This window comes from Scatophagus argus, chromosome 5 (assembly GCF_020382885.2).
Source record: "Scatophagus argus isolate fScaArg1 chromosome 5, fScaArg1.pri, whole genome shotgun sequence".
In the NCBI taxonomy this organism is placed as follows: Eukaryota; Metazoa; Chordata; class Actinopteri; family Scatophagidae; genus Scatophagus; species Scatophagus argus.
In genome coordinates this window covers 24,506,558-24,534,064 of record NC_058497.1, presented here as the reverse complement: position 1 = coordinate 24,534,064, position 27,507 = coordinate 24,506,558, and the positions used below count along the sequence as shown (strand labels likewise).

The 27,507-nt window shown below is 45.4% G+C and overlaps 2 protein-coding genes across 2 annotated transcripts; both read left to right on the top strand.

The window, feature by feature from the left end:
• Nucleotides 1–10,262: 10,262 nt before the first annotated feature.
• On the top strand, nucleotides 10,263–17,735 carry zgc:154093 (uncharacterized protein LOC777623 homolog). The gene is made up of 2 exons (XM_046389950.1): nucleotides 10,263–10,689; nucleotides 15,235–17,735. The coding sequence occupies exon 2, from the start codon at nucleotides 15,757–15,759 to the stop codon at nucleotides 16,690–16,692; it is 936 nt and encodes a 311-aa protein (XP_046245906.1). The 5' UTR covers nucleotides 10,263–10,689; nucleotides 15,235–15,756; the 3' UTR covers nucleotides 16,693–17,735.
• A 1,206-nt stretch (nucleotides 17,736–18,941) lies between these two features.
• On the top strand, nucleotides 18,942–27,430 carry ercc2 (excision repair cross-complementation group 2). The gene is made up of 23 exons (XM_046389938.1): nucleotides 18,942–19,107; nucleotides 19,471–19,570; nucleotides 20,251–20,328; nucleotides 20,420–20,482; nucleotides 20,745–20,858; nucleotides 21,005–21,121; nucleotides 21,559–21,675; nucleotides 21,910–22,033; nucleotides 22,205–22,301; nucleotides 22,567–22,700; nucleotides 22,799–22,967; nucleotides 23,362–23,480; nucleotides 23,673–23,742; nucleotides 23,878–23,947; nucleotides 24,299–24,400; nucleotides 24,625–24,688; nucleotides 24,804–24,925; nucleotides 25,266–25,358; nucleotides 25,552–25,624; nucleotides 25,895–25,965; nucleotides 26,227–26,370; nucleotides 26,504–26,647; nucleotides 26,892–27,430. Exons 1-23 carry the CDS (start codon nucleotides 19,103–19,105, stop codon nucleotides 26,982–26,984), a joined length of 2,283 nt encoding a protein of 760 aa, XP_046245894.1. The 5' UTR covers nucleotides 18,942–19,102; the 3' UTR covers nucleotides 26,985–27,430.
• The last annotated feature ends 77 nt before the right edge of the window (nucleotides 27,431–27,507 follow it).

Genomic DNA, 27,507 nt, shown 5'->3' with positions numbered 1-27,507 from the left:
TACACTAGAGTCCTTCAAGTTATGATTAGTGGATGGATTCATTATTGTACAGATTATACAATACGATGTACAATATGGAGGATTTCCACACTAAAATGTCTAAGAATGACTTGATCTTTGTTGCATGTCTTGTGGGGTTGTGTACTTACATACTTACGAGAAATCGCTTCATTTGGTCTCCCGTCGCTGTAACTTCCAGGAGAGTCAGAGTGTGACGAAATGAAGTCGGCGAACGTGATTAACGTGAATTAAAACCTTAAAACGTTTCCTCATCGGTGAACATTTCTGCCTGAGTCACGACGGATAGATTTTCATTCGCAGTAACGGTTGCTTTCGCAGTGAAGACAACAACTGCCATGATGCATTACAGCTTTTGTTTCAATTGAGAGGCTCTGTGGCATAAATTACATACTGTGCATTTAAATATGTCATCGGGGTACTGTACAATGCTTTGGATGAAGGCGCCCAGCACCCGTTTCTCAAACAAAAATGATCTTAAATGAAGATTCCTTGGGGTTTGAACTGCTGCCTGGACAAGAGAAACAACTTAAAGACACCATTTTGAAACAGAGAAAAGCACATTTATTTGACATTTTATAGACTGAACAATTAATAGTGAAAACAATCATTTCTGATAGTTACACCTTGGTATGACAATACATTGGCAGAGCTTGTGCAGAGAGTTCAGAATATGACTGCCACTGTTTTTCTCCTGCTCCGTCTCACCTCCAGTGTTTTCCCAGAGTTCCCTGAAACGCTGACAAGTTGTGTGTTCACCGTATCTTTGATCGGTAATCTGCTTAGCTCCCTGTTCAGGGAAGCTACCTGTGGTGAGTGTATATATAGAAGATCTAATCCTCTTAGAGGACGACTTCGGCTGGGATTTGGAGGCTGGCGGCCTGTCAGCTGCAGTGCTGCTTCTGCGGTTGTGGGGGCGCCGTGTGCGAGCACCAAAGCTTGTGGTTGAGCTGCACATTCGGCCTCCATTCAAAAGATGTGTTATGTCTCGACCCTGCGTGTTTGCGTCTGTCTGTCTGTCTCATTATCCTGGGAGTCACCACATGTCGTAATACTGCAAAAAACTTCCCACATGCTGCACTTAACAGAGAGGAGGACATCGGGGTGAAGGAAGTAATGGAGATTTATTCCACCCACAGGGCGGGCGATTACTGTTAAAGACCTTCTTTACTGAAAAGCAATTAAACAGCACTTAATAAGAGCTTATAGCATAATCTGTGTCAGAACAAAGAGTTTTGCTTTGATAGTTTTCTCTCCCCGGCGCCCACGCTGTCGCGCCTCGGAGTCCGTCTGTCTGTCTGTCTCTTGTTGCTCCAGATAAGAAGAGACTCTGTTAAAAACGTCCAGATGCAAATGTCCTCTCGGTCTTTGCCTCATCACGGCGGGAGACGGTTGAGCTGTGGATTCGCTTTAACGTTAACCGCCGCCCCAACGCACCCACCTGTGGTAAAAGTCCACTAAAATGATGATGTTGTTTTCATGCTTACACACAACATTTAAGCAGTTTTATCATCCTGTTAGCTTGTAGGAACTGTGTGTGCTGGAGCTGACATCCCAGCAGATAAAACAACACACACACACCATCTTTATCAACGTGCTGCTGTATCAGTAGAGACGTGTTGTCTCTCGGGACGACCTCAAATGTCAACCAACCTGATTAGACTATTAAATGACATTGCATAAAACCTGCGTCAAGTCTGAAGTGAACTCCAAACTGCTGAGGTCTTCATGATGAGGCTGTGGCTCTGACAGACTCAGACTGAGTTGATTAATCAGTCACACATCATGAAAGTAGAAAGAGAAAGTATTCCTCTGCTCCTGCTCCATGTTGACTGAAAGATGAAGGTGAGTCAGGAGTCGCCGCTGAACCCCCAGTTTTCAGTGGATGAATACAGCAAGTTACTTCCAAACCGGGTGTTCATATACTTTAATCTTACTGGACTTACGGTCCTGCAAACATCCTTTTGCCTGCAATGATCTGTGAGAGTCCAGTGACAGTGAAATTATCGCCTCAGAACAGTCTGCAATCAGCGCGGTCAGCTGTCAAGCTTAGCTGTTGTTTTCCAGGATGGATTAGATGGATCAGATTTTTCAGTCCAACAATGAAAAGACTGACAAATATTCCTAACTGTTGCGCACAGAGCGCCAGGTGGGTGGAGGTCACATTATCAGGACAGTGCAGGTAAAACAGGGTTACTGATCACTGTGGTACAAGTTCAGCATCTGCAAGTCTGACGAACTCCTTCATCCTCTTGAGATCTCGGTAACATGAAAGCTGCAAGCTCAGGATTTTTGGAGGTTTGTTGTTGTTTCAGTTTAAGTTTCAAGTACCGCTTGGTTCGATAATTTTCCATCTCTGGCTGCATCTGATCCCCTGAAAACTGTTTGGATTGTATGTTACCAAAACAAACTGCGTGAGGATATTATGGAGGCGTGTTTGGCGTTAATGCAGTTCACACACAAGTTAAGTGACCGTGAGAGGCTCGGACAGCCTTGAGCTGCAGGGTTTCTGATGAATAGATCAGCAGTCTGAGGTTGAGATGTACAAACTGACATCACGGTGCTGGTATGTGTCTGCTCAACATGACGTGACGGGGGCCTTTGTGGTACCCACATGCTTGTGCTGCCTCTGTGTGTGTGTGTGTGTTAAAGTCTGTACTGCTGTGCTGAGCCCTCAACAATCCACCGTTTGTGTCTGCATGTATTGACTGCATGTGTGCAGTGATGTCACGCTGAAATAAGCATTCAGCGTTGGCGGTGAGCATGCAAATCCATACCACTGACCCACAGCAACGGGCACCGTGATGGTGTCCGAAATGGAGGACCCGTTGGCTTAAGATGGTGTGTTCTCATGCAGTACTTTAATTTAAAAAATGCCGTACGAAGGCCCACTGCATGTCAGTGGCGGGACTCGATCACTACTGCACAGACTCTGGCTCCGAATGATGTCACGAGAACAAGATGGGAAGCGCTGGTACCTGGGATTTTTTGGCTTCACTTTTGCACGGTGGGAGGAGGTGGAGACGCGTCGGCCATCTTTATGTCAGTGGAGTGGACTCACAGAGGACTGACAGACAAACGCATGGGAAAGCAGAAGCTCATGTGGTCTGTCATGTTCCTTTGTGCAAAGATGTGCATGTGTAACATCATGCTAAGAGCCTGGCATTGTCAAGTCTGCAGTTCTCACGTGGCCTCGACACACACACACACACACACACACACACACACAGACGCACACACACAGAGCTTCCTCTCCTTGTTGAAGGAATTCTCTCATCCTGGGAAGACTCCTCCTTTCCTTTCTTTAGATTTGCTTCCCTTCCCTGTCTTTTTCTCTTCCTCATCCCTTTCCCTCCTTTCCTGCCTTTCTGTCCATGCTGAGGTTACTTCAGTTCAGGTCCAGCTCGCGGTTTGATGGTCACTGTCCTCGCTCTCATCAAAACAAATTCTTTCCATATCTCCTCCTGTTTCCCTCTTCGTGCTCCATATTGGTCAGAGTGGGACGAGCCCATTTGTCCTCCTTGATGGATCACTTCGCCAACAAACTAAACAATGCTGTGCTTTCCTGTCAAAGACAAAAGGAACATTACATTCTCATTCAGGCCCCGCCAGACAGTCGGTCTGTCTGTCTGCTGAAAAGCACTTTTCCTTTGACTTATTCTTTTGAATTATCATCCATGAATTGAAAGCTAATGTCTTTATCCAACAAGACCCGCCCTGGAACTGGTGAAACCTGCTAAAATCCTGCAGCAGCCTTTTATTTTCTAAAAGTTTCTGACAGGTCAGTCATAATTGAACTTGCACAACTTGTTTTTATTCCGATGTTACTCTTTGGTCATATGAAGTCAGTTTATTAAACATCTGGAGAGTGTAATTTGAGAGGTTTTATTAGGCTGCAGTGATGGTTTTTGTGCTGGTTTGTTAATGTTTATTTACACAGCAGCACTCAACAGAGCACGCTCAGTTCGGCTCTCATGTCTCGAGAATGAGGGGAGGGATGTTTTTAAGGAGTATGAATCTGATCCATGCAAAGCTAAAGATGGACAGGACTCCCGTCTCTAGAGCCAGTGGTTTGTCCATTCTGGGCTGCTGTAGAAGCATGAAAGAGGACCCTCCCCTTCTGTAGATGGAAAAGGCTCATTTTGAGGTAATGACATCACAACAATTCTTAGTTTCAGGTGATTAGACAATAATTAAAACATAATTGTAAATATTATATTACTCCTCTGCCTCTAATCCTTCACACTGGACCTTTAAAGTCAGGTGAACAGTCGCAAGTGGCGTCAATGCAGCTTGTGGTGTGTAAGGCCTTGTCATCCTCTGTTCCCACACACTCCAACATCAACATCTGAACTTCCTGTTGTGGAGCGGACTGAACCACTCCATGGGACAAATTTAAAACCCGCCGTGGCTGGCATGTTCCAAAACACACACACACACACACTTCTTTACTGAAGTAAACTTTGGCACTAGATTTTGGAGTCACCTCTCTTGGGTGTTTTTTAAGAATGGATATACACACTTCCTGTTCTCGGTGTCAATCTTACACACACACACACACAAGCCAAGTACAGCCCACTCTTCAGTTTACTGAGATAACCACTGGTGAGAGTCTTCCATTTGCCAAGTTTCCCACTGTTGCCTAATAACTTTTCACTTTTACACACACACACACACACACACACACACACACACACACACACACACACACACAAACAAATGCACCTTAGCCCTACTGGAGGTTGTCCAGAAACAACAAGGCATGAGTCGGATGTTTGTTTGCCTTGCAGCTGAGGCATTAAGGTTCCCAGGTCCATTCAGTCTGTCAGTCACATGCATAAACATATACAGTATGTTTGTACTGTAAACTGCACTACACTCCCTATAGACCCCAACCCTGACACGAGCTGACCTAAACTCTTGAACCAAGTCTTAAGCGACAAGGGAAACATACTTGTTTGCTTTCTTTTGAAATGTTAGATGAGATAATTGACGCCATACTCATGTTCATATGATAAATATGAAGCTACAGCAGCTACTAGCTTAGCTTAGCACAAAGACTGGAAGCAGAGAGAAACAGCTAGTCTGGCTCTTTCTGGCAGAAACAATCTCCACCTACCAGCACCTTTAAAGCTCATGGTTAACATGTATGTGTTTATTGAAATGAAACATAAACCAGTCAGATGTCAGTCGTCCCTGATCCGTTTTTTGTTAAAACTTTTAAATCCATAGAAAGGAAATACTTCATATTTTGATTTGCTAAAGATAAGCAGCAATGCTGAATTAGGATCAATCATGACTGAAGTCATCCCTGGCTTGTGACTGGCTAAAAGGTATAGTATGCTTGCTTGTGCAAGTTAATTAATTAAAGCTATGGAGCCGTGAGAGCCTGTTAGTCTCCCTCCAGGTCAGTTTACCATCAGAATGATTTTGAAGCTGTACTTCAAGGTAAAATAGCTGCACATTGTTGCTTTAATAAATAAGCTTTAAGGTGCTAATGGGAGGATTTAGTTAAGAGCCAGGCTAACAGTTTCCCCTGTTTCTAATCTTTATGCTAAGCTAAATTAGCACACTGTTAACAGTAGCTTTATATTTACCAGACATGAGAGTGGTATAAATCTTCTCGTGTAACTCTCTGCAGGAAAGCTCACAGAATGTCAAGCTATTGCTTTAACCGTGTGCAAAAGTCAAGGGTGGACAAAATGTCCTCACTTTTCAAAAATGTAATCTACTCTAAAGATTAAAAGGAAGAAAAAGAGTTGTACACACATATACACACTGTGTCCCTGCTTGATTCAGGCGCTGCGATAAGTAAAGAGGTGACCATCCCTTCCTCTCTTTCTCTGCCTTTGTCTATTTCGGTGTGTTTGTTCCAGGAGGGCAGCGGCGCTGACCCTCCGGATGACCCCCGAGCCTTGACAGAGAGGGGGGGAGGAAAGAGGGAGAGAGGGGAGAGGAGAGAGAGAAACATGTGGAGGCCAGAGGAGAGGAGAGGAGAGGAGGGGAGGAGATGATTGTGGGAACGGAAGGAGGCCAGAGAAGGGCGGGAGGATCAGGCCTGGATGGGGTGGATGAGGAGGGAGGGCGAGGGGATGGGTTAAACATGTTGATATTGTGCATCGCTCTGTGTGTGTGTGTGTGTGAGGAAGTGTGTGTCAATATCTTTGTGTGCAAGCATTACTTAACGTGTCCTCGCTCCTCTGTTATGATTTATGTAACAGCAGTGTGCAGCCAGAGAGGTGATCCTGTTAGCTCGTGTGTTTCTCTGTGAAGTGTTTTGGTTAATAGCTCAGTATATCGAGGCTGCAATGACACATTTACGGTCTCCTGTGTTATTTCGCCCTCGGTCCTCTTACATCATTCATTGTTTTGCTTTCCAACCGCCTCAATCACTCTGTGAAAAAAACGCTGCTGGAAAAAAAGAGCTACACTGCAATTACAGTCTCGGCCTGTGACGAGGCTCAGTAGCACATCAGCCACTTTAGTTTTCCCTCATAGATCAACACTGAAGGCTGAGAGAACTGAGATGATTAATTTTAACCATGTCACCAAACAATATTTTTAAAAAGCATTTTTCTGTTGAGGTACTGAGTTACTCTGATACCTCAAGATAAAAAAAAAGTTTACTAAAATGTTTACAAACCAAGCCAGGAATATTGTCATGCAGTGACTTTGGCCAGGTGACAAAAGTCTGCACATTTTAACCCAGTGTAACTTCTTGCCAAAACTTTGGTCACATATCGTAACCCCAGATTCTATGAGTGTAGGCATAGCCCTCTGTGAGCTGTGGCCATTTAAGCTGTAAAACAGACAAAGTAAAACTTGTACCTTATAAGGAAGTTCAGTTTTCATTCAACAATTGGAGACAGGGATTACTGTCAGTCAGAAGTGAACAGACGGGTGGTGCCGTGTTTCTGAATGAGTCAGGTTACAGTGTTCGTCTAATGCAGGAAAGCAGCTGGAAACCACTTTACTTCCTCAAGGTCACCTCTCTGATCAGAGGGCCTCTTTGTTTTCATGAGTCTAGATGCTCGCCGTGTATCTCTGGGCCCAAATGCAGGCTGTAAACACACGCCAAAAGCTTGTTGAAAACTGTTTTCCTCCTCTCCTTTTCTTTACTTTTCTTGTTTTCTGCATTTTCCTTGCCTTTTTTTCCCCCTCTCTCCGGCCTGTCGCCCCCGAGGCTCCGCAGTTTGCTTCAATCACAGCAAACTAAATGGAAACACATGAAGGCTCATTTACTCACAGATTCCCAGAATTCCTGGCTGTGAGGTCACTTGGTGTCTCGGTTGTACGTCGCTCATGACTTTCACCGCTCAAAAATAGAAACCCCAGGCTCACCAGGAACCGCCTCGGGCTGGATGTTTGGTGCATGTGGGTCGGGACTGTTGAGGCCAAAGCAATTTACGGTGTTTTTCGAGTCAGATTTATTTAGACAATGACTTTAAGGTTTATCTTGAAGTAGTTTAGGACGCTAATCCAAATAAAGAAAGACATAGTGACACAAGGGATAACAAGACAACAATTTCAACAAAATGAGCTGTGGGTGGACAATCATCAATCATCGTAAACCCTGACACAGAGACATCTTTTGGTCCTTCCTCATTAACTTTGTTGTTATTTTGCGGTCCACATCCAAATATTTGAACTGTGGCAGAATACATAAACACCTCGTGAAGTGTTGGGAGAAGCATATATGGAATATTCACACATAAGATGTGGTGTTGTACTGTGAAACGTGTATGCACTGACCAACACTATGTGAGGGTAAATTTAAGGAGTTGACTGAGTTTGTAAGCACGTTTTAAGAAGCAGGTCAGGATACTGGAAGTGATTCAACAACGGGACTTTTGCTTAATCTCGACTGTTTTATTGTGAAACCTCTGAGTGCATGTCTCACAGGGACAAATTAATTCCACCTGGCTGAGTGAGCCTGTTGCATAATGACTCACAATGCGAGAGGACAGCCCGGTCCTGGCTGCAGTCCTGTGTGCCAGGCTCAGTTTACAGGACCGAGATGGTGCCATGTTACCAAGAGTAAACAAATATAATCTCCTTCCTTCTTCCTATGATCCTTCCTTTATTTCCTCCGCCTTTCATTTTCTGCTCTGTGCTCACATAATAACCTTGAAAGAGTGCGTGTTGGTCCTCAGGTCTTGCTTGGTGTTGAGAAATCACTCAGACACAAACTTCCACCCCCCACTTTGCCTCTCTGGGCTGGAGAAATACCAGTATCTCCGGGGGTCTTAGCATGGGGCTTCACCTGGGGTGGCTGGAGCCACGCCATGAGGCCCGAGTGGAGTGTGTGTGTGTGCGTTTGTGTGTTAGAAAGACCATTCATGGATCCATGTGGACCCACCCCATTCTACACTGATTACATCTTGATTTACTTAGGTGATGTCATATCTTTGTGTGTGTGCGTGTGTGTGTGTGCACATCCCTGTTGTATGATATAACCACATCTTTTACAGACTCAGGGTAATTCATGACTTATCTAGTTTACACATTCCAGTCATCTTCAAACACTTAGTGAGATACGGTGGGTGAGAGAGATAAAGAGTGTGTGGTATCTTTATGTTTGTCTTGGTTTAAGGTTCAACTTTCATGTGCACTGAGTTGAACCGACATGGACATATGAACGTGTTGCCTGACAATGACGAAGGAGGTGAAGTGCCAGAAGTCCTCAGTGTGAAACCCTAAACCCTGAAAGCAACATGGCGTGTTGTTTGGAGGTCGCTCTGCTTGTGTGCAGCCTTACTGTGTGATGCTGATCAGTGGAAAAGACGCCCGTCTTTCTTTGCAGACAAAGCACACACCAGTGGATGAGTGTAGAGGGAATGGGTTTAATTTGCCTTGCAGGCATCCCACAGGAGCTGTAAACAAGATGGTGTCTGCAGTCTGACCAAGGAACGGCCAACGTCTGCATTCTCCATTTGTTGAATCCTCATTACCTCGCGGTAATTACGCTCAGCTGGGGCCACCAGAATATGGCTCCAAACTTTATGCTGCAGCGAGTCTCCACTGGGCCAGCAGTAAAAATTTGAAGGCCCATTTAAATGGCTAATTGTTCCTCATAAATCAGACACTTTATTACTCTGCGGAGAAAAGAAGCCTAACGTTATATTTGATTGACCGAGATACTGCTGCTGGAGCTGACAATTATACAGCAGGCAACTGAATAAAAGCGTGCACTGATTAATTTGTTAGTTCAGCATCTGCTGTGGGCCTACCCACAAACATGGAGACATTACGAATAAACAGGCTGTTGTATCTGTGTTTAATCTACCTGCTAACTAAGCTAACAGTCAGAGCTAACGCCAACAAAGACGGCAACAAATGACAGCTGTAAACTGTGGCTAACAGCTAACATTTGTTGCTGTTAGCTCAGAATAACTGAACCATTAAAATATGTTTCACCACAGCAACAAAACCTGCTGTCTGAATCTGAAAACAGACACATATAAAGGAAACAACCTGAGACATATTTCAAAATAAAAACACTCGGCAAACAGGTTAGCAGCTGGCTAACATTAACTGGACAAAACTTGAGATAAAGTTAATTTTCAAACTAATGGTTGTCTGTATGAACGATAAACAAAGCCTGGTGATATTTGCTTCTGTTTTTTAATTCAGTCATCATGAAGTGACAGAACGGAGCCCCCACGCCGTCTATCACAGCAAGAGATCACCTGTAAGACAGCTCTCTCTCTGGCTGTGTGAGGTCGACAGGTGCTCACAAAACCATGACTTATCAGTTTCACCTGTGGAGCAGATGAAAAGGTCATAGTAGCAGTTTATTGTAGCTTTAACAGTGATGAAAATAAACAATTAATCTAGAGTAATCTGACACTATTTCTCATCCTTTGACGTTTTCCGACTTCACACCTGTTGATCAATGAGGTGGTGGCACACATTAACAGTATGAGTTTTCTTGAAGTTTCACTTCACTTTCAAGAGGAATTTGATCAATAAACATTGTCTTATCCCTGCTAACCCTCATTATCAGAGTAGTTCTGATGGTTTAATTATCAAAGGGCTGTTAAAGACCTGTTTAATCGCTCATTTATTCTGGGCTCTGGTGTGTCAAGTTAGCTAGCGACGACCAAAGCGACACCGGAAGTAAAGACTTTTACACGCACACGTTTACTTTTGGCTACAGAGGCGCATGTGATCTAATTTTCATTTAAAACCCATACGCTCAGCTTGGTGCGTTGTACGTTAGACAGCCTGCTATGTTAAGCTCCAGAGCAGCGAACCTAAAGTTTGATTTCCAGTGTGCTACTTTTTCTGACTTGTCCTAATATACAACCATTTCGCTTTTCAACAAAGGATAGCACGTGTTTTATAGAAGTGGCGTAGAAAAAACTGTCTTCACCAATAGATGGTTCCTCCCGGGCTTTGAACCGGACCCGCACTCACAAAACCTTACAGCACGTGTTCACGGATGATGCTTTTAATTTGAAACTCGCAGCCGGATGTTATTCCTGTTCATTCGGGATGACTGGACGGCGCTCCTCCTTTGCTGTGAAGCCGATCCCCGCCTTTACTTTCTCCATCCAGAGCGCTCCAGAGACAGTAATAACCCAGGTGGTAAGAGGTTTACGGACCCTGCGGCTCAGGTCGGTGGATTTTACAGCGATTTACCTGAGGGAGCGACGCTTCGTGTTGTAGGTAAATATCCCCCACAAATCACATGATTGTTTGCGATTCTTTTGTGGTACTTTTTTCAAAATGTTTAAAATGTGATTGTTGGTCTGTCGGTGGCCGCTGCCTACCTGTTGAATAGACCTTCTGTTTTCTATTGTGTGAGAAACAAAAAGCCGAGAAACATTTTATTTGTCAACATAATAAGCTGCGTCCCTTTGCTTTCAACGTGCGCAGTTTGTGCTGTGGATGGAGAGAAGTGGGCAGAAGTAAACGTTTTTAAATCCACTTAGTGGTTTTAGACACATTACGATCTAATGTTTTGAAACCCTAAAATGTTATCAGCTGTTGGAGCTCCGCGCGGGCTGACGTGAACGCGATGTCTTTTCGAGTGTCCCTTCTGGAAACACCAGACTTCAGCGTCAGCACGAGAAGGTTTGTTTGTTAAGCCGTCAGTCGTCATTGTCACCCCGCAGAGTTTAGGGCATAATGGACGATCTCACCCAGCTGAGGTTGCGGTGATCTAGTTTCTAAGCAGATTAAGTGTTACAGGAGCAGTCAGATGTGGCGCGTCCTGCGTGGCTCTTCCGCTGGCGCATTCACCGCAAAGGGAGGACAGATCACAATCGGTACTTTATTAAAAAAATAAAAAAGAAAAACGCATCAGGTAGACTTTGTAATTAGGCCTGCTGCTATTGCCTGCAGATGACAAAAACAGGAGCTCGTGGGCGCCAGCCCCCCCCGCCCCCCTTCAGCAACACGAGAAACTGAGGTTTGCTATGGGATCAGAGGGGGTCGTGAGGGGTTTATCTGTATCTGTGCTGTATCTGTGACTGATCTACTGGTACCGATCAGTCGACCTGCCAGCGCCTTCAGGATGAGCTCAGAGGCTCAGTTACATAACACACACACTCACACTCACACTCACACACACACACACACGGAGGAAGAGGGAGTCAACCAGACTTCTTGGACTCAGCGTCTTTTATCTCCAGTCTGCGCTCCAGCGGGGCTTCAGCTCGGCCGCTGATCAGTTTTTGTCAGTGGTTAAGATTCTGGTGAAGAGAAAAAGAAATATGACCCAAAACCTGTTCTCAAGAACAGCATGAGTCACACGTCCAACTGGCACAGTGAGCATGCATTGCCTCATCATATAAATAAGGACTTAGTCAGAGTTTCACCGGTGGTTACCAGCACCCAGTCTGAGTTAATGTGGCTCAAATTTATTTACACACGACTCTTCACTCACAGACGGAGTGTGTACACGAGTGAAACCTCACTGTGGTAAACAGCCATATCAACTAGAGGACAGGCGAAATGAGCTTTACTTTTATGGTCAAAAACAAACGGATTAGCAGACAAGCAAAAGGCTTTTTGTCAACAGTCGCCTGCTGTGCGCAATTACGCGTGACGCAACATCGTGGATAACAAAGACGGGCGCGGAGCCGCCGTGCGCTCAGGAGATGACAGGACTCACGGGTGGCTCACTGACTGTCTGTCCGCCCGGAGACACGCAGCAAATGGAGCCTGAGAGCACAAACAGATGTGAGATCAGCCTCCTCTGTGCCTGATTGCATCAGCAGCGACCCAAATTCCAGCTTCCAGTAAACGCATCAGGGTCCAGCTTCCAGAGTGAGTGGTGGGCTGTCACCAAGTACATTTACTCAAGTACTGTGCTTAAGTACACTTTACGGGTACTTGTGCCTTACTTAAGTCCACGTCATGATGATAAATCTTAGAGGAAAATGATGCACCTTTTGCTACACTACAGGTGAAACGTGACCACTTAGTTTGCTTTGCAGCTTGAAACGATTAATGCAGAATATAAATCATCACCCAAACTGAATTTATTTTTAGTGATTCAACAGGAATCTTTTACCAGATCATTAAAGTGATGACGAACTCATTAATATATCAATATCTGTTTAATCAAATGTCATTCTGAAGTGGGTCATTCTGGGCCCAGTGTACATGATCATAATGAGTACTTTCACTTTTTGGTGTATTTTGATGCTAATACTTTGGTGCCTTTACTGACGTCAGTATTGGAATGCATTTTGACTTGTAACAGAATATTTATACACTGTAGTATTTCTAGTTTTACTTAGTTAAGAAGAGAAAATCGTAATCATAACAGTCGCACTAAGTAACATGTTGGAGTTTCACTTTAATTGCTTTTTTATACAGAATAATAGCTACATAAATTGCAATATTTAATATGTCAAATGCTGTACTTACTTTACTCTTATTATAAACTTGATGGTGCCCACAAACTTAACACTTTTGGGATGTGAAAATCTGGTTTTGATCAACGCTTACGTTATCTCTTTTAAGCTATAAATGTAAAACTGTGGGCACTTAAGTGAACCAAAAGTAATTGTAAGTTCCTGAAACTGATTTCAGTCCAGTTTTGTGTGAGCGAGGGATTGAACTGATGACATCACAGGACAGCATCTCATTCGGACTGAGCTGAAAATGTGGAAAACGTGGAATATTTTAACACGTATATGTTGTCGTCTTTATTTAGCTGCTCTGAAGTAGTGGCTTGTCTGGAGCAGCAAACAGATGTTTATGCCAGCGCCAGGAGTTAAAGTGAACAAATAAACAATACTGAAGAAATCTGCACACAGAGGTACAGATTAAACAGGAACAGATTAATTTAACCAAACTTTCCAGACAAAGTTATCAGATTATAGTTTGTAATCACCTCAGTAGCTTTGCGGTTGGGAGACGGTCGATGAGGGTGTAGCTTTTGTTGTCCCGCAGGTTCCAACGCACACAGATGTTGATGATTTCGTTTTCCTTATTTACATGAACTGTTCCTTTAAAGGAACAGCTGAAGAGCAGGTTGCCACGGAAACCGGCTCCTCAGCGGTTCAGCAGGACTTTGCGTTGCAGTCCGCGTGGGCTTTAATGGAGCAGACTCGTCCTCATCAGACCAGAGTTTGACCCATTTGTTCCATGTTTTTGCTGCACTGTTGCTGTCCTTCTGTGTGTGTTAAGATTAGACTGAGCTGTTTGAGACTCTGACGGGCCGATGGAGACACTGATGGGCGTCTCAGAGTGATAAAAGTCACAGTGAGGACAACTGAAGCACAGTTCTGTGAGATGTTCCTCAGTCCTTTGACCTCTCTGACCCTTTGCTTAAAACCCACCTTCTCTGTCGTAACCTCAGGCCGTCGAGGGGAAAACTAACTAAATACACCGACTCCAGTCCTGCACTGAACGACATTTGTCTGGCAGTTACAGTAACCGGTTAGCTGTAGAGCTGTGAGCTGATCGAGGCCGAAGCCATGGAGATGGTCGTTAGCTTTCGATCACTGATATCCGTTCATAAATGTTTAAAAATTCACTGATGCATAGGATGAGTTTTTTATTTGTTGACCAGCTAACGTGTGAACTGACGAGAAACTGTCAAACTCTTCATCCGGGACAGTTCGGGTCTGATCAGCTGTGTGTCAGTGCATGAGCCGATTACAGCCGGCGCTCAGTAAACGTGAACAGATCTCAATATATAAACTATATGGACAAAAGTATTGGGACACCTGACCCTTACACCAACAGGGACTTTAGTGACATCACATTCAGCTCTGCAGCTCTAACAGCTTCCACTCTTCTGTGAAGGCTTTCCACAACATGTTGGAGTGTTTCTGTGGGAATTTGTGCCCATTCATGCAGTAGAGCATTTGTGAGGTCACACACTGATGTTGGACCAAAAGGCCTGGCTCACAATCTCCGTTCCAGTTCATCCCTTTGGGTGAGGTGGTGAGGGAAGCTGCCAGATACACAGATATACGGTGGACATGCATGGATGAACAGCACTACCGCAAAGAGGAAACGTGCAGTTTAGATTGTGTGGTGAACTGTCCCTTTAACAAGTTTTTATTTGTTGAAAATGGTCAGTTTCGGACTGTCGGGATCCACGTTGTCCCTGACAGAAACACTGAGAGCCTGCGAGGCCCGATGAGATGAACATCGACACAGCCATGTTTTCGTGCTGCGTTCAAAGCTCTGCTTCTTCGTTATGTGCTTTTGGATACCAGAGGAGCGTTTAGGATGCCGATGGGTTCACAGGGTCGCAGAGCCCTCGTCCCATAATTCACAGTGTTTGTGTCAGGACAGAAAGACGCTTTAAGATTCTTTGGTGATAACAGGCCGCCGCTCGGGTCGAGCTGCGGAGGCCAAACGCTTCTCAAACCAGCAATTTCCCTGCAGTAATTTGTGTTTGCACTGCCTGAGCTGAGGGGTCTCGGGGAATGCGTGACCAATTTTCCCTTCTGATTCACCGGCTGACTCACCGTGAGAGCAGCCGCAGCAACCACAAGACCTCAAGTCACACATTTTCACATCACTCGGGGCAGGCGGACCCCTCTTAGCAAACACTCAGGATTCTTGGAGTGTTTTCCATCATATGTCCTCTGGCTCGCTGAAAAGAAGGTTGTAAATCTCCTGCCGCCTTCATTCCTCTCTCCCCCCAGCTCCTCCCTTCCCCTTCATCTGTCTCCCCCGCTTTTCCTCCCTTCTCTCGTCGTCTCTATCTGACTCGGTTTTCTCTCTGGTTTCTCCTCACAGGCCTCCGGCTTCTTGATGTCATATCCCCGAAGTTTCTGAGGATCGCGGAAGAGCGAGCGGACAGCAGACAGCGAGGCCGTCGGAGAGATCAAATTCTTCATCCCTTCATCCTCCTCTGTCTCCGTTTGGAAGAGGAAAGGACCCAGCGTTGGACATGGCTCTTCTGTGTGTGAGAGAAAGCCAGAGGGAGCTGAGCTGAGGTCGAGGCCTTCCTCCCCCCCCACCCCCCACCCCCACGGTCACATGTCTGCGTGAGCCACAACCCCGGGGGTTGCTATCGCTACACTGACCGACCTAAATACTCGCTTGGAGAAGCAGCACAGCTTGGATCGCTCAGTTTGGAGAGGAAAGAGCTTCTCTTGTTTGCTCTGTGAGCTGTCGACACTCTTTACACTCGGCTTCATTTCTCCTGTCGGGAAACTCGACTGCTGCCCGGTTTTAGAAATTCTTCAGCTAAAGAGCAGCACGCGGATTTCTGTCCGAAGAGACTGACTCACCTGTCGTCGACCTGTCAGAAGCAAAATGCCAGCAAAGACGCCAATGTACTTAAAAACTACAACTCCCAAGAAGGGAAAGAAGCTGAAGCTTCGTGATGTCCTCTCAGGTGATATGATCAGCCCGCCGCTGGGTGACGTGCGCCACAGCGCCCATGTGGGCCCCGAAGGCGAGGGCGACATGTTCGGAGACGTGGGTTTCCTCCAGGGTAAGATGAACATGCTGCCGTCCCTGAGTCGGACGCAGAACGGACGCTCGCACAGCGTGGAGCGACGCCTGGACGACGGATGCACCGTGAAGCAGGACTCGCACAACTACGCCTACAACGGTTACCACTACCAGCACTCCTCCGCCGGCCTGCTGAAGACCACCCTCTCCATGCCTGTGTTCATCGCCCACGAACAGGCCCCACCCAAACCCCCACGCCTGCACCTGGACGACCCCTCCCCTCCTTCTCTGCCTTCACAGCAAAACCACGTCCACCACCACTACCAGCCCACGGAGACAAATCACAAACAGGCCAACGGCTGCAGTCGCAGAGAGAACCACAGCCAGCAGCACCCGACTCTGCCGCTCTTTGAGAACGGCGTGGTGGGCCGCTTGGCGTCGGAGCCCTGCCGGGACATCTCGCTCTCCCCCACCATCCGCAAGCTCGTCCCCTCCTCCGGCTCCTTCTCAGAGGTGTCCTCTGAGGACTCCATGTCAGAAACCTGCGGGCCCCTGGACGTTCGTCGGGGGCTGAGCCTGGACTCTGATGCCGGGCTGAGCAACGAGGACCTGAGGAGTGAACGCAGCGAGTCGCCCTGTGCCACCTTCCAGCCGGCCGGTCTCACAGCCTCGTCCGGCATGCCGCGGTCAGACTCTATGGCCGGGTTAGACCTGGACCTGGGCCCGTCCATCCTGGAGGATGTCCTGAGTATCATGGACCGCTACAAGACTGAGGACAACCGCTGTGAACTCTGAAGAAAGATGAAAGAGATGGACTGATATCTTTTTATACATGGTTCAATAAATCCTTAAAAACTTTGTAAAGACACTAAAGAAGGACAAGGGACGGAGGAACGAAGGGTGGAGAAGCCTTGACGGTTGTGTTTCAAAGATTTAAGAGAGACGAGAGGCACGTGGACGTGGTTGTCAGGTGTTGAGTCGGTGCTGCCCCGACATGTCAACAGCCAAGGCGACAGGCTGGTCCTCACAGGAGCCTGAACCTCGCACTCAGAGAGACTCCAGCCGTGAGCTAACAGGAGGAGAGCAGCACTCACCTTGTTCACTCACCTGTCGCAGCACCTTCCTCTGTTCTCTGGACAAAACACCTGCCGCTGCCCACACGCTCTGTGCTGTTTCTTGATCGGAATTTTCTGCTTGTTAATGGTTAACAGATTGAGTCAGATAAAACCCGTCTGTTGGCCGACCCGGAGAAAACGTGAGAAATCAGCAGCTGTGCACAAAATTCAGGAGCAGCAGGACTCCTTTTTCCATCACGGAAACCACAGACACTGAAAAGTAATTCCTTACGACTTTGGATGTATGTTTCAGTCATGCTAAGCTGAACAACAAAAAGGACGTTTTCTGTCCTGAGTCGTTCGTGGCTGCCTGAAATGTCAATTTCTGTTCTAAAATGTTTCAGAAGATTGAATATTAAGGTCATCACTGTAGAGCTTCAGTGCCAGATGAAATGTGAAGAACTTCTGATTTTACTGTCCTTCTGCAACAGATGTAAGCTAAAATGGTCTCTACCCGCCCTCAGATGTCTTTCTGCCGATCAGATGGAGACTGAGGAAGCTTGTTGTTGTAGTTTGACGGATGAAATGCTTTCATTGTAAGGGATGTGCTGCTTCCTAGATAAATTTCAGATCCTGGTCTTCTTAAGCACTCTTCTTCCACGCTGTGGCTCCTTGTTGGCCTCCCCAGCGTTCACTGTCTGCATTATCACAGCAGCCTATTATTCACATGTCATTTATGCTGTATATATAAATGTAAGAATAAAACATTCCAATAAAAGAAAACTGACTCATTTGTTCTCTGGAGTCCCACTGATGTATGTCAGTTAGCTTGTGGTATTGTGATCAAATACAAATTTTTGCAATGATATGAAACATGTGGGCACAATATAAATTATTTCTAAATGCAATTACAAAAAATGTTACACAGCACATGATTCATTCACATTCAGTTCACAGGTAGATTTAGTACACAGCAGCCTGTTTATTGGTGTGCACAACATGGTACGAGGCTTTATTCTGTCTAATTAATATGTACATTAATAAAGATGATCAGTTTTATGTTATTTCTAATTGCTAAAATCTGTCCTTGCATTTTGACTTCACCTGAAATGGTTAATATACATGTAATGACCCTGATTATTCTAAGGTCCTGCAGTTCCTGACTGTGACCACTAGAGTGCAGTGAAACGCTTCATCACCGATGATCACCTTTGGAATTTCGGTGTGACTGCGCCGTTAGATTTGTACTAGGATTTAGTGCCCTCCGGTGGCCATAGTGTGAAACTGCAACACATTAAAATTGTTAAAATTGGTAAGTCGCCGAGGTGATAGCATACTAACGCTTCACTTGAATCTTTTACAGTGAAATACAGTGACAGTAACGATCGTGATAGTATCATGTCGGTCGAACAGAATTATCAAGTACCGGTAGGTGAGGTTTCTAGTATTTTCAGTACCGTCACTTTATAATTGAAAATAATTCACCGGAAGTATCAGAAATGACGCTGTTTTTTATTAACTTGATGTGTAATGTTGCAGTTCCATGTTGCGACCACTGGAGGGCAGTGTTTCTAAATACGCTTTGCACAACTGCTGTTTCTAAAGCGGCAAGGCTGATAACGTTTGACCAAGTGATGGGCGTCAGTGGGACGTATGCAATATCACGCCCCGTAGCGGCAGCAAGCAGAAACTGCAACCTAACTGTGAACGGAGCTGTAATTGTCAAAATAACGTCAATACAGCCGTGGCAGGCAGAGAGATACAAAGACTTCCGGTACATTGTTCAAAATAAAGTCTTCAACATTAGAGAAGGTGTAAATATACGCGCCGTGAATCGATCATTTTGGGATATTATGATAGAAGAAGATCCGTATCAACCAAAAACTAATTTAAAAGCTCTGCTACCATACACTTTACCAAATACATGTTTAATTTAAATAGTTTATGTGTCACTCTCCGGAAGGCGGAAATGCGCATGCGCGGAACTAACTACATAAAAACATACCAGAAGAAGAAGCAACATCCGCCTCAAGTTGTGCAACGTTCCAGTGCGTGTGTTGTGTTTACTGATTCCAAAGTTATTAATGACTGTTTTAAAATAGCGAAAGTTACTGACAAAGAAGAGGAGCGGCTGCTACACGTTTAACAACATGAAGTGAGTGTGTCTTTTAACACAGAGAAGAAGAAAAACAACAACGCGGACAGTATGGTTCGTTAGTGCTAGCATGATTGTTTTAAACAATAATGTTACTTATGTTAGCTGACAGTTAACTGATGTAACAGTAAGCCTGGCACTGACAGCTGCACTTTATTCAGCTTGTCCTTTAAAAGACACCTGTCCACCTGTGTGCTCGTGTAATCTGCCTTGAGTTGGAGAACCGATGTCTGCATTAGCTTAACTTCAGACACAAGTTCACTTTGTAGCTGCCATGTGAAGCTAGCGTCGTTGTGATATAAACAGGTGAGCGGTCTGCTGTGAACCCGCAGCATGTGTGAACTCAGTGCTGTTTTATTCCAGGCTTAACATCGATGGCCTGCTGGTGTATTTTCCGTATGACTACATTTATCCTGAGCAGTACTCCTACATGCTGGAGCTGAAGCGGACCCTGGATGCAAAGGTGGGCGGTGTTGGCACGGGATGCCCAGACAGTGGGACAGGGAATGATGTCAAGTACATGACGGCACAGATGCTGTCTGAACACATGTCGTAGTTACGGTCTGACAGAGGGGAAATAAGCAATGTTTTGTCTGATTCATTGTGAGTAAGGGATATGTGCAACCCCTTTCTCTGTCCGGCTTGAAACAATACTAATATATAAAGTTCCGACGTTTAAGTGTCAAGTTCAAACTTTAGTGTTCTCTTATTACTCCAGCAGAGCAGAGAAGGGAATTTTGTACTAAAAATTCACTTATCACCAGTTTGTCTGCAGCTGATTAAACTCAAGCTAAGAGGGAATTTAGAGAAGCAACGATGAGTCGGTTAGTCGATCATAACAAAATTAGTTGCCAACTATTTTGACAGTCGATTTACCTTTTTAATTAAAGTTATTATTTCAGGTTCAGTCATTTGCTGGTTTGTTATATATGACAGTTAAAGAAGAGTTTTCAGGGTTTGGGCTGTTTGAACTCTGGACACTGCTGAGCATTTTTCATATTCTTTGACAATTGTAACAATTGAAAATAATGGTTGCTAATTATTTGATAATGAAAGTTGTTGTTAGCTGTTGCTCTACTTTAACTTACTGTCAGTTTTGTTTTCCTGCTGCATCATAACATGACTTGATGTTGTCATGTTCAGGGTCATGGAGTCCTGGAGATGCCGTCAGGAACAGGGAAGACGATCTCTCTGCTGTCTCTCATTGTTGCCTACCAAAAGGTGAGTTCAGTCAGGTGATGTCTGAGCTGTGGTCCACCGTGGCTTCACAGGAGCACATTAATATGTCAGGTTTTCTCTCTCTCTCTCTCAGGCTTTTCCTTTGGAAGTGACCAAACTAATTTACTGCTCCAGAACAGTCCCCGAGATCGAGAAGGTGAGTCGGTGTCAAACAAGATCACACCGCAAAAATGAATAAAAAGTGTAATTCATACGACGTGGAGGTTCAGTCCCAGCAGTAACAACAACAACCGCATTTTGTTGCCTGGGACTCGTTACATGTGTCATCTAATCCTGTTTGGCTCTCCTTCTGGCTCAGACTTTTTTAATGTTAAAACCACACAGTGAAACAAAAAACCCATTAAGAAGATAAAAATCATATTGTTTATTTGTTCATATTCATTCTGCTGTCTGTTCAGGTTGTGGAGGAGCTGAGGAAGTTGATGGACTATTATTCCAAGCAGACTGGAGAAGGCAACAACTTCCTGGCTCTGGCTCTTTCCTCCAGGAAAAACCTCTGCATCCACCCGGAGGTACGAAGAGCCGCCGTCCAGGACAAATCAGGATGTCGCGTCCAACATGCGCATGAACACACTAGCGTTTAAAGCTATTAGACTGTCTGTCAGCTACAGAGCTTGTCTAAAAGTGATTGTAACCAGGATCGTCCGCTTCTGTCCAGGTGAGCTCCCTGCGCTTCGGTAAGGAGGTTGATGGGAAGTGCCACAGTCTGACGGCCTCGTACATTCGTGCACAACGCCACAGCAACCCCAACCTGCCTGTGTGTCGCTTCTATGAGGTAGGAGGCCACCTGCGTTCATCCACCTCAGAGCAAAAGGTTTTCAGGCTAAAGTTTGTGCATTCGAGTTAGAAAGAAACTAACAACCAAAGCCTAAACATATTCAATCTATAATTATATAAAACAGAAATAAGTAAATGTTGAAGAATGTAGACAAGATGATTTAAGTTCTCAAAACGTTTATCTCTCTCTGGTCGGCAGGTGGGTCAGAGATCTTCCTGCGTAAAGTCAAGTTTTACTCACCGCTGTGCAAATCATTTTATTTATTAGTGTTTATCAAATACCAACAAAGACTTTAGTTACATATCCTGTTTAATCCACTTTGCTGTCAACAGTTGAATTACTTTGCCTGTTTTGTTGTCAGCTTCAGTAACGTGCTTGTGTCTGCAGCTCTCGTTTCCTTGAACTTCGTCCGCTGTTCTTGTTTTTGTCTGCAGGAGTTCGATGCGGTCGGCCGACAAGTTCCTCTTCCTGCTGGCATCTACAACCTCGACGACCTGAAAGACTTTGGCAGGAGGAAAGGCTGGTGTCCGTACTACCTGGCTCGCTACTCGGTACGTTCACACACACACACACACACACACACACACACACACACACGATTCATGTGGCCTGGTGTGAGTCACTGCGGGATGGATTTTCATAGCTGGTTAAGTTTAAAGCAAAAACATATCAATCTATTAATTCTTTCATTGGTTGAAAACCTGTGCTGCTTATGAGAATCGTTTCTCATCAAGAGGAACGTTTGGCTTCTGCTCTTAACTAATCTGAATAAAATGTCCTCTCAGATCCTGCATGCTAACATCGTAGTGTACAGCTACCATTACCTGCTGGACCCCAAGATAGCTGACCAGGTGTCCAAAGAGCTGGCCAAGAAGTCTGTAGTGGTGTTCGACGAGGCTCATAATATCGGTGAGGAGTGAGATTTGGTGTAATTAAATGGATTTCTTATGAACCTGTTACAAACTCCTGAAAGTACTTTTGTAATTCTGATTTTTGGATTTATCTGCCCACCATCTGCGAGATGGTTTTCATGCTTCTCTTCTTATCTTTTCCTCCCACACCTCTTTTTTCCCTCTGCAGACAATGTTTGCATCGACTCCATGAGCGTGAACATCACCAGACGAACGCTCGACCGCTGCCAGAGCAACGTGGACACGCTTCAGAAGACCATACAGAAGTAAGAGCAGCACGCGGCACCTCAGCTTCACTGCGTCCTCGTCTGAGATGAAACCAGACACACGGCGTCTTCGCCTCTCAGCCGTCTCTGCTGTGATGTCTGTTCCAGTCAGCTGTCACATCTTTTTATTCCACCTGCGCTCACAGCGACGTTATGTTTTGAAAAACCTGTTACGTGTGCCTGCGTTTGTTGGTGTCCTGTTTGTAAAGTCGGTATTTAAGGTTCCTGTTGTCTCCTCTGCTCCGCCGTCCCTGCTGTCTCATAGGATAAAGGAGACGGATGCTGCTAAACTGAAGGAGGAGTACAGGCGATTGGTGGAGGGGCTGAAGGAAGCCAACATTGCCAGAGAAACAGACGTCTACCTCTCAAATCCCGTGTTACCAGATGAAATTCTTCAAGGTACGGACATCAGCGCTGAACTCATGTTATGTTCATTAAACTGAGGGTTTAGAACGGAAAGCCAAAAACACACAACTGAGTTGCCTTCTCTCTCTCAGAGGCAGTGCCCGGCACTATTCGCACAGCTGAGCACTTTGTGGGTTTCTTGAGACGCTTCCTGGAGTATCTGAAGTCCCGTCTGAGGGTCCAGCACGTCGTGCAGGAGAGCACGCCGCAGTTCCTCAAAGACATCTTCGACAAAGTCTGCATTGACCGCAAGCCTCTCAGGTCAGCGTGAGCTTCAGTCTCAAGGTCTCAACCCTTTTTATAGTCTACTTTCCTGTATGAAGTGTCCACACAAACATGTCCTCACTCAGTCTCACAGAAGCTCAGTCATTTAGTCTCCTTCCTCGCGGTCGTTCCCTCGTTTCCTTCACAGCTCCCCCTTCACTCCGCCCCCTCCTCATTCATCCTCTTTATTATCTTTCTTGCACAATCACTCACCTCTTAAATGCACTTTGTCACTCTGTTGCTCACCTTTGATTTACCGTCTTGGGAAATCATTACACTTCTGTTGTTTCCACGATCGCTCAATAAGCTCCTGATTCTTGTCTTCAGAGCCTTTTGTTTGGACACATTTTCCATCCCTAACCTTTTCGTCCGTCCCTCTGTGCGTCTCCAGGTTTTGTGCAGAACGCTTACAGTCTTTGCTACGGACTCTGGAGATTGCCGACATCGCGGACTTCTCTGCTGTTACTCTCATCTCTAGCTTTGCTACGCTGGTCAGCACCTACAGCCAAGGTACCGAACCCCTGCTGAAACCAGACACGGCTGACAAATGCGGCTCTTTGGCTGCAGTAAGATGTGTGGCAGGAGTCGGATGTTTTGTCATGTCGATGTTTTCTCCGTCTTCCGCTCTTGAAACAGGAGGCGAAAGCTCCCGTCGCGGCCGTATTTGAACTTCATTAGGGTTTGTTCTCTTTCTGTCTGAAGGTTTCACCATCATCATCGAGCCCTTTGAGGACAGAACTCCAACCATCGCCAACCCCGTGCTGCACTTCAGGTGTGGGAGACTTGTTAGATGTGAAGATTGAAGCTCTTCCTTGTTGGCTACAGCAGGTCAGAGATGTGAGAGGATGCAGGACTAAGACTGTGTGACGGTTCTGATCTTTGCTTGGTGTGTTTGTTCCTCTCTCAGCTGTATGGACCCGTCCATAGCCATCAAACCCGTCTTTCAGAGGTTTCAGTCAGTCGTCATCACCTCGGGGGTAAGTCACTCAACGCTCGGAGCTTTTCCATTGGCACTCGTGTCCTGATTTGTGTCTCCATTACCAGTTGAAGAGCCAAAGTGGTGCCAGAGACCAGAGAGAGACGTTTTTAAAAGTCGCTATGTGTTCAGCTCTCAGTGCTTTTGTAGCTTCTAACTGAATCATCGGTAGTTTGAGGTTCAGTTTCTCTCCTGACACGAGCTGGGAGCCCCGTTGTAATGGATCCCTTCTGATCCCAGTCAAACCAGCAGCAGCTGGTTTTGGAAAAACCCAACTGTGTGTGTCTTTCTGTTAAATACAAACTTCACAAGTCAGTTTTGTTCTGAAGTCGACTGATCTTCTGTCATTTAGACTCTCTCTCCGCTGGACATCTATCCCAGAATCCTCGACTTCCGCCCGGTTACCATGGCATCCTTCACCATGACGCTGGCACGTACCTGCCTCTGTCCTCTGGTGTGTAACGCACACACACATTCAAAAACACACTAACTGTGGCGCCTCTGGTGGTTTGTAGGAGAAATTACAAAACTTTCCAAAACCTGAAACTGACAGATTTTGTCACCAGATCCTCAATGCAAAACTCTTAACCGTCACACGTATGAATTACATATATAAGTAAATAATATTAATGAATTACAGGAACATGTGAGTATTTTTGTGTTTTTCTTTCTCCACAGATTGTTGGCAGGGGAAACGATCAGGTGGCCCTGAGCTCAAAGTTTGAGACCAGAGAAGACTTTGGTTAGTTTAAATGTCTCCCTCTTTATTTACATCACATATACATAAAAACCATGTTATTCTTTGTTGTTTATTCTTTGTATAATTATTAATCAAGCATTCATCTTGTTGTTTCCAGCTGTGATTCGAAACTATGGCAACCTGCTCCTGGAGATGTCGGCGATCGTTCCTGATGGCATCGTTGCGTTTTTCACCAGCTACGTCTACATGGAGAACATCGTGGCGTCCTGGTATGAACAGGTCAGTGTGTGGTCCTTCCAAACTGGCTCCCGGGTTATCCTGTCCCGTACTGATGATGATTAATGATTAAAATGTTTTTATCATATTTGATACATGAGTTTTTTAACCCTCCACATGAGTAGTGTAATATTTTTTGCCCTGAAAAACCTGATGTACACAGTCAGATACATGCAGTGCACAGATATGATATTTGAAATTTCTTTTTGTTTGTTTGTTCAGAGGGACCAATGAAGGCTCCAGGTTCAAAGAACTGGAATAATTCTGTCAATTATTTAATGGTTTGGGCTTTACAAAGTTGATCTGGAAATAAATTGTTGTTTGTTTTTTTGTTTGTTTGCAGGGAATCCTGGAGAACATCCAGAGAAACAAACTGATCTTCATTGAGACTCAGGATGCTGCAGAGACGAGCATGGCCCTGGAGAAATACCAGGAGGTCAGAGAGACGCCCAACATCTTACTTTATAATGACGATAATAATAACGACGACGACCAGATGACACTGATTATTTCATTTGGCATCAGCGTTGCTGGGAAGGAATACAAACAGACTTCACGGTCACAGTTTATCTTCCTGTCCTCCAGAGGTTTGACCTCGGACCTTTTCTTCGTCTGTCTCTGCTCCTCAGGCATGTGAGAACGGCAGAGGAGCCATCCTGCTGTCGGTGGCCCGGGGAAAAGTGTCCGAGGGGATAGACTTTGGTAAGTGCCGAAGACAAAATCTCAGAGACACTTTCTATTAAGACATCTACTGTGTGTTAGGTGGGCATCCATAGTGTGCATTCATACCAAAACTTTCTGGGTGAGAAAACGTGGATCCAGTAAGAAAAACAGAAGGACTGAAGGACAAGAGTAAAAGCTGGTTTGGTTCTATACAGCATCAAAGATTTAGCAAACATTTCTCCCCAAGTCGGGTGCGTTCGAGTGTCTTTCGGCGCACTAACTAATAATCATGTCGCGTCTTCTCTGCAGTGCACCACTTTGGCCGAGCAGTCATCATGTTTGGAGTTCCTTATGTTTACACGCAGAGCCGCATCCTTAAGGTCAGAACTGACGCTGTGCTTTCAGTGCAGGACTTTGGTTTGTAACACAGTGTTTTTACAGTGTGGTATTAGTACTTTTACTTGAGCTAAAGGATTTTAGTACTTCCTCCACAACTGCGGTGTGTTTGTGGTTTGGTGAGGAGACCAAAAAGCTTGGAAACGTGCATCAACTTTTCTCAGCTCATTTGGTGGAGGCTGATAAAAGAACAAACTTGAAGCGGTTTGTTCAAGACAAAAACTGTCTGACTGTCCCCGTTTCAGGCTCGTCTGGAGTACCTGCGGGACCACTTTCAGATCCGAGAGAATGACTTCCTGACATTTGATGCCATGCGTCACGCGGCGCAGTGTGTGGGCAGAGCCATCAGAGGAAAGACGGACTACGGACTCATGATTTTTGCTGACAAGGTGTGTGTTGTGTTTTTGTGCTTTGATCCAGCCACAGTGTGTCTTTGTCTCCGCTGCTGGTTTCTGTTACAACCGGCTCCCGAGTTTAGCTTTTAACCAGTCGGTACGCGCTGACGGTTTGTCCTGTCCACAGCGTTACGCCCGAGCAGACAAACGTGGGAAGCTTCCTCGCTGGATTCAGGAGCACATCAACGACGGCAGCCTGAACCTCACGGTGGACGAGGCCATCCAGCTCTCCAAGCACTTCCTGCGGCAGATGGCCCAGCCCTTCAGACAGGTACGACTCACACCTCCCATGTACGCTCAACTGTTCGCTCGACAGGCTCAAGGCCAAAAATATTGACTCATTTTGAACTTCCCCTCTGAGATCTCCTGTTTTGCTCTTACAAAGAGAATAAAAGGTCCGTTTTCAGCGTGTAGCAGCTTCCCAACTCTTCTCTATTTAATCTAAAGAGCTGCTCAGTGAACAGGATGATTCGAGTTCCCAGTCAGTCTGTGATCCTCCTCCCTTCCTCCTTCAGGAGGACCAGCTGGGTCTGTCCCTGCTGACCCTGGAGCAGCTGCAGTCGGAGGAGATGCTGCAGAAAATCACCCAGATCGCTCACCAGTCCTGAAGGGGACACGTCGTCACCATGGCGACGCCCACGCTGATGCCAGCAGCCGTTACAGCGACAGTATTAGACGTGGCTCACGGAGGAGGACATGACAGAAACGCCAACAGTAATGAACCTTTACTTGACGTTAAAACAGAAGCGTTTACTTCACTATCACTTCAGGAGCCAGAAAAGATGAACACGTGTTATGCTTGTTGTTTTAAAGACGTGCTGTCCTGATAAGTTAACATGTTTAGTTTCAAATTTGTTGTTGTAAGTAAGTTGTAAACAGTCGTTGTCAGCGGGTCAACATGGTGTAACGTTGGTCCATTTTAGCGTCTGTCATACAGGCAAGACTTCCAGTTTCCTTTGCTGCACCTGTACAGTCACATTTTATACTGAACACGAATACAATCGGTTTTTCAAGTTTCCGAGTTTGGATATAAATGTTTGTATTTAACGGTTGACTTCTGTGTTTCTTCCATCCTAATTTGAAAAGAAAAAAAAAATCCAATTTGTTTAAAAAAAAACAAACAAACAAAAA